General features: G+C 38.4%; 1 protein-coding gene across 1 annotated transcript in view; it reads right to left on the bottom strand.

The window, feature by feature from the left end:
• The window catches only part of LOC147467239 (cell adhesion molecule Dscam1-like), a 227,399-nt gene extending 221,345 nt beyond the window's left edge, over nt 1-6,054 (bottom strand). Inside the window, exon 1 of the mRNA XM_086532513.1 lies at nt 5,276-6,054. Within this exon, the coding sequence (XP_086388639.1) occupies nt 5,276-5,453 (178 nt within the window). The 5' untranslated portion in view covers nt 5,454-6,054. The remainder of the gene's footprint in view (nt 1-5,275) is intronic.
• Nucleotides 6,055-6,756: the final 702 nt, after the last annotated feature.

Genomic DNA, 6,756 nt, shown 5'->3' with positions numbered 1-6,756 from the left:
ATTTAACGGCTTCTGATTTCCATAGCTTGTTAATGGCATCGGTATTTATTTACATATCGGACAATTAGACTGTTGTATGTGATATTGTGATATCTTCGGACACCGTTTGATAATAACACATTTTGAAGCAAAACGGTATTATGTTAATATCTTTGGACATCAAATCATTTCATAATCCTACCTACAGAAACATAATTATTTGATAATGATACCTTTATACACTAAGCTATCAAGTACCGATGCCCATGATCATGTAAACCATCTGATTATGCCTTCAAATACTGAACATTTTCGATGTTGATATACCTCGATGATCATCGAATTTCATTACGTAAAGTCATGGAAAACGAAGGTGGATATTAAGACCTTGTATCTAAATGGTCTGAAATTTGGCACAGCGAAATTCAGGGATTGCGTGTCGCTTTTCATAATGAAGCAGATACATGGGGGCGGACTTGCAATTGAGAGGCATAATGGGATATATGGCTTATGGCTTTTAGCACTGGAATGGAGGACAAGTATTGAAAAAGGAAATCAGAATTAAAACCGTTGATTTCAGGAAGAGGTGATCGGCAGCTTATCAGAGCGTCGAGCGGTACGCAGCTTTCAAAAAGGATTAGCCTTTTGGCAAAAAAAAGAAAGTATAAACTAATAATAAAAGAATGTATAGAATCATCATCAGGATATGCTTAGGGTATTAAACATGATAAGAATATTCATCCGCTGAAAAGACGGATGGGGAGGGGGAGCTTAAGTATATCTCTCTCCCTTTCAAAGAAAACGGAGATCACAGTTGGAAAATGAAAAACGGATGGATGGGAAAGAAAGAAAGAGAACGCGGTTTCAAAAGGGCACCTTGCAAGTGGCTAAGATTAGTCTCCTGAGAAGGGGATGAAGAGAGGGAGAGAGAGAAAAAAATATATATATATAAACCAGGAGGGTTTTTTGAAGTATGTGATGGCGTATAGATAGAGAGAAAGAAGGGGGAGTTTCTTCTCTTTGTTGACGGGGGGGGGAGGGGGGAGGGGGGAAGAAGGAGTGGGAGAAGAGGTAAGGAAAAAAGGAAAGGATGGAACAGCGGGAAAGAGAAAGGGAGAGAAAAGTAAAGGTAGATAAACTGAGAGAGTGAAGAAGATAGAAAGACAGAGACAGAGAGAGAGTAAAGTGTAATCATAAAAAAATGAAAAACTAATCATGAAAAAGGAAAGAGAGAAACCCGAAAAATTCGTATCTATCCCGTCAAAAAGAAAGAATAAAGAATAAAGAACAAATCTATCAACGTTAACGGATGTGAGTGAGTGCGTGTTCGTATTTACATGTGTATGTAAGTGAGTCTGTAGGCCTGTATGTGTACTACGAAATAAGGCAGGTTCGGAAAAGACATCACAAGATAAAATATCCAACAAGACCCCATACATCCCACGAATTTATGAGAAGGAAGGACGAAAGGCCAAACATCTTGTACACATAAATTACAGGACCGTGTGTCTGTGAATAAGAGAGGGAGAGAGAGAGAGAGAGGAAGAGAGACAGAGAATGAAAGAGAGAGACAGAGAGAGAGAGAGAGAATGAAAGAGAGAGAAAGAGAGAGAGAGAGAGAGAGAGAGAGAGAGAGAGAATGAAAGAGAGAGAGAGAGAGGAAGAGAGATAGAGAATGAAAGAGAGAAAGAGAGAGAGAGAGAATGAAAGCGAGAGAGAGAGAGAGAGAGAGAGAGAGAGAGAGAGAGAAAGAAAGGTAGAGAGAGAGAGAGAGAGAGAGTGAGAGACAGAGAGGGGACAGGCTGAGTGTTCCGGGAAAGGGGAAGAAAAGGCACGGGAAAAGAATCCTAAAGTTTCACGGTGGATGAGTACGAGATGCCTTTCTGGATAGCTGATGATTTCCGCTCTTATGACTTCTCATTAAAGGGGTTTATTTTCTTTGTCACAGTTTTTGGGTGTATTTTTGGTATATTTGCATCTTCGTTTTCCTCTTCTTTTTTTAGCGTTTGTCTATTTCTCCGATTCAGCCTGTCTTTGTATCTATATCTTCCTCTCTGTCTCTGTTTCTCTTTCTCTTTCTCTCTTCTCTTTTGTTTCCCATACGGTACGTCTCTTTTTTTCTCTTTCTCTCTCTCTCTCTCTCTCTCTCTCTCTCTCTCTCTCTCTCTCTCTCTCTCTCTCTCTCTCTCTCTCTCTCTCTCTCTCTCTCTCTCTCTCTCTCTCTCTCTCTCTCTCTCTCCTTCTCTCCCTCTCCTTCTCTCCCTCTCCTTCTCTCCCTCTCTCTCTCTCTCTCTCTCTCTCTCTCTCTCTCTCTCTCTCTCTCTCTCTCTCTCTCTCTCTCTCTCTCTCTCTTTCTCTCCTTCTCTCCCTCTCAATCTCGCATTCTCATAAAAAACGTGGAAAAAATAACCCAGTTTCAGTATATGACCTGTTATTTACGACAAAAATGTCAAACAACAAATGAAATGTTCTTTTTAAATTTTATTTTATACACTAGATAAAATGACACTGACCTTGAAAAAAGAACGATATTCCTTTACGATTACCAAGGCGTTTCCTTGTATCTATTTTTTTCCTTGATATTCTTATATTTTCCTTCGTTTTTTTTTTTTTTTTTTGTTTTTTTGGGGGGGTGTCATCTAAATATCCTTGTATTCATTTTCTTGTGAGTTTACGAGCACTAGTTTACGAGTCCGTGCGTGTTTTTATTTGCATGTATAATTCTGCAGTATTTACAGGATATTTGGCACTATATCATTTTGTTTTATGTTGGTGAATCCACGCATTTTTTTCTCAAAGACTTTGGTGTATTCATTCGTTTGGTTTGTTCTGGTTTGTGTGTGTGTGAGTGTTTCTTTGTATGTGTGTGTGTGTCTTTGTGTGTGTGTGTGTGTGTTTGTGTGTGTGTTTCTTTGTATGTGTGTATGTTTCTTTGTTTGTATATATATATATATATATATATATATATATATATATATACATATATATATACATATATACATATATATGTATATACATATATATATATATATATATATATATATATATATATATATAATATATATATATATATATATATATATATATATATATATGCATATATATATATATATATATATATATATATGTAATATATACATAATATATATATATATACATATATATATATATATAATATATATCATATATATATACATAATATATATATATAATATATATATATATATATATATGAATACACACACACACACATAATCTCCCTTCCCCCTCCACCTCGTCTCGCTACTTCCCTAACACTTTCAGGAGTTCTCTCATTAATCCAGTAAATTAGTATCGTCAAAGGACATCATACCTGGGCATAATTAAGGCTTCATAACTGAATGAGATAGAAAAATAATTTTGCATTTTCTCAAAAATGAAAAAGAAAGGAATTAGAGGGTGCGTGACTGAAGACAATATAAAGGGAAGAATAAAGAAAACGGTAGCGTAGGGGGACCCTCTTTCGTTTTCTTTTTTTCCCCTTTTATCTGGAGGGGGGGGGGGCGTGAAATATGATCTTTACGGTTTGACTTTTTATTTAGGTAGGAGAGAGGGGATGAGGGAGGGGGAAAGAAAGAAGGAGATGATAGAGAGAGTGAGAGGAAGAGAGACATTGCAGAAGAAGGGAGGAGAGGGGAAAGAGAGAGAGAGGGATATATGGACAGATCTACAGACATAGACATAGAGAGAGGGAAGGACATAGAGAGCGAAAGAGAACGGTCAAGTATACAAAAATCATCCCTCTGCGATCTCGAACAAAGTAACAAATGGAAACGTATCTGCTCAGACATAGTGAAAAGTGGAGTTGTTCCCCCTAGACTTTACACACTTTGACAGGAGTTTACACTCGCTTGTACACCTGCGTGACTTGGGACGACCCTCTCACGACTCCCATGTGACGGCGTCCTTGCACCTCAGTCCATTCAATACGACTTTAAACGACTAGTGCCCTTTCAAAGTATTACCTTTTCCTTTTTGAACGGGCGGAGAGACTTAATGGGAAGTTTATTTTTTTCGTTGTCTTGGTCTTCGGAGCTTTCTTTTGATTCAATTTCTTTTCTTTCTTTCTATATTGACATTTTAATACTTTCTCATTCTCTCTCTCTCTCTCTCTCTCTCTGTATGTCTGTCTGTCTCTTTCTCTCTCTCTCTCTTTCTCTCTCTCTCTCTTTCTCTCTCTCTCTCTCTCGCTCTCTCTCTCTCTTGCTCTTTTTCTCTTTTTTTTTTTTCTCTCTCTCTCTCTCTCTCTCTCTCTCTCTCTCTCTCTCTCTCCCTCCCTTCTCCTGTTATCTGTCTATTTCCTAACCCATATCCCAAATCTAACTGACTATCACCACCTCCCTGTCTTTCTCCCTCTATTCAGTAAGCAGTTAATAGCATTTCTACCTCTCTTTCATCACTGCATTGCAATCTGCCTGATCCTGCACTCGAATAGATCAACAACTCGTAAATCAGGGTTTGTTTGTGTGTATGTATGTATTTGTATCGTGCGTGTGTGTTTTTTTGTTGTTGTTTTTTTGTGTTGATTAGAGCGTTTCTCAATAACAGGTGGTTTGAAGAGTGTTGAGTCTGGGATTACAACCCGATATATTTTTCTTTCCTTTAATTGTTATCATCATCATCGTGGTTATTGAGTCATCGTTATTTTTATCTATTTATTTATTTATTTTCGTGGCGTTTATGATATTTGCGTTCCTGGTTCTTAATCCGTTTGGTATTCTGAACTTTAAGTAATGTCTTGGGATGTCTTAACAGCTGTTTCGCTCTTGTTATGATACTGGGTAATCGTGTGTCTTATAATCCTATGATTTTATACTTCGTACTTTTCCTTTGAAATTACGAAACCTTTCAGTTCACCGCAATTAATTAAGCAATACGGCCACTGAAATGGATAGCCAAAAAACAACAACAACAACAAAACGATTTAGGTGTGTGAATGAGTAATGAGATTTCGAGAAGTCATAAAAAAATATACTCCCAAAGGAATGAAATAGCAAGAAAGTGAAATAAAGGAATGATAAATGAATATATATATATATATATATATATATATATATATATATATATATATATATGTATATATATATATATGACAAGAAAGCTTGCTACACCCAAAATAGATTTATTAAAAGATGAGACAACAGTTTCGAAATTTTATGTTGTGAATAGTGTTTTGTTTCTGTCACTGTATCAACACGACAGAGCGTCATGTCATTCATCTCTAAATATGTAGATAAATTATGAATAAAAGACATACCTTGGGCTACTTGACACGAAAGCACCGTCGCCAGCAGAACCAGACCGAAGTAAATCCTCAAGCAGCTGTTTCTTTCCCTGCTGCTATTCCTCGAAGGAAGGAGCAGGGCTAAGGGCGAGGGCGCCGCGACACGTGGTTTTAGGAGCCGAGTCCTTCCGCCCACCACGTGACCCGGCATCGGTGCGGGCGTGTGTGTGTGTGCGTGCGTGCGTGTGTTTGTGTCACCTGTCAATCACGTGGTTGAGATTTGATGGTTGGTATCGGAGGCTGACACGCTTTGACAAGAAGGCAGTTCATTCACTTGTTTGTTTCTTTTTTTTAGGGGAAGTATTTTTTTTTTTTTTTTTAGATTTTCTTCGCTTTTTCTGCGGTCTTTTATTTTATCTTATATACTCATGGATAAAGAACACTGCCTTGATTGTTTCAGTCAAGTGTGGAGAATTCATGGGAGCTTGCATCCTTGCCAGCAATTGAATCTTTGCAACAATTCACTTAGTTTCCCCCGGTAGATAAGTAAACCATACATGAATTTGAAAAAAAAGAAAAGAAAACTAATCAATCAAAAAATAACAGAAAGGAAAATAACAATATATATATATATAATGTGCACAAACGTAGTGAAACAACGAAACCACACAGCGTTCTCGGCAACAGATTCCGAAAATCAGCGAGAGGAGTGCCAGCGAGCGAGCGCGTGTTCTCTGTCACGGAGGAGCGATTTTGAGCGGTCTTGCCCTCACGCTGTCTCGGGTGCGACTGTCGGTCCCGAACGGTTTCCACAGGGCCCCACACGCGCACTGACACGCCCCTCGCTGCCCTCACGCCCTCGTCCCAGCATCATGACGAACGCACATACATATGTACATGCACATGATTCCATGCAAGCTCCCACATTTAGAGATATACCCACCCACGCTCACACACGCACGCACGCACACACACATGTACACACCTGGGTGCGCGGTTACTCTGTTCTTGTTATATTCATGTAAGTTCTCTCACACATACACATAACCACGCTCACACACACACTTGCGTATACACACGCACACATAGATATATACACACACTCACACTCATACTCATACTCATACTCACACTCATACTCACACTCATACTCACACTCATACTCATACTCATACTCACACTCGCACTTGCGTATACATACACACACATATATATACACACACACTCACACTCATACTCATACTCATACTCACACTCACACTCACACTCACACTCACACTCACTCACACTCACACTCACACTCACACTCAGACACACACACACACACACACACACACACACACACACACACACACACACAAACATAAACACAATTACATAAACACAAATACACACACACACAGCTACACCTTCATTGTTCTATTTATGTTACCTCTCCCTTTTCTCTTTACAAACACGATTTTGCTAAATTACACTGACTAATTTTCATTCATATGTTTGGTATTCATGTCCAT

This window comes from Penaeus japonicus, unplaced genomic scaffold, assembly GCF_977035675.1.
Source record: "Penaeus japonicus unplaced genomic scaffold, GWHDUDI00000001_assembly GWHDUDI00000037, whole genome shotgun sequence".
Lineage (NCBI taxonomy): Eukaryota > Metazoa > Arthropoda > Malacostraca > Decapoda > Penaeidae > Penaeus > Penaeus japonicus.
Note: the sequence above shows the minus strand (reverse complement) of the source record. Positions and strands in the feature narration are given on the sequence as shown.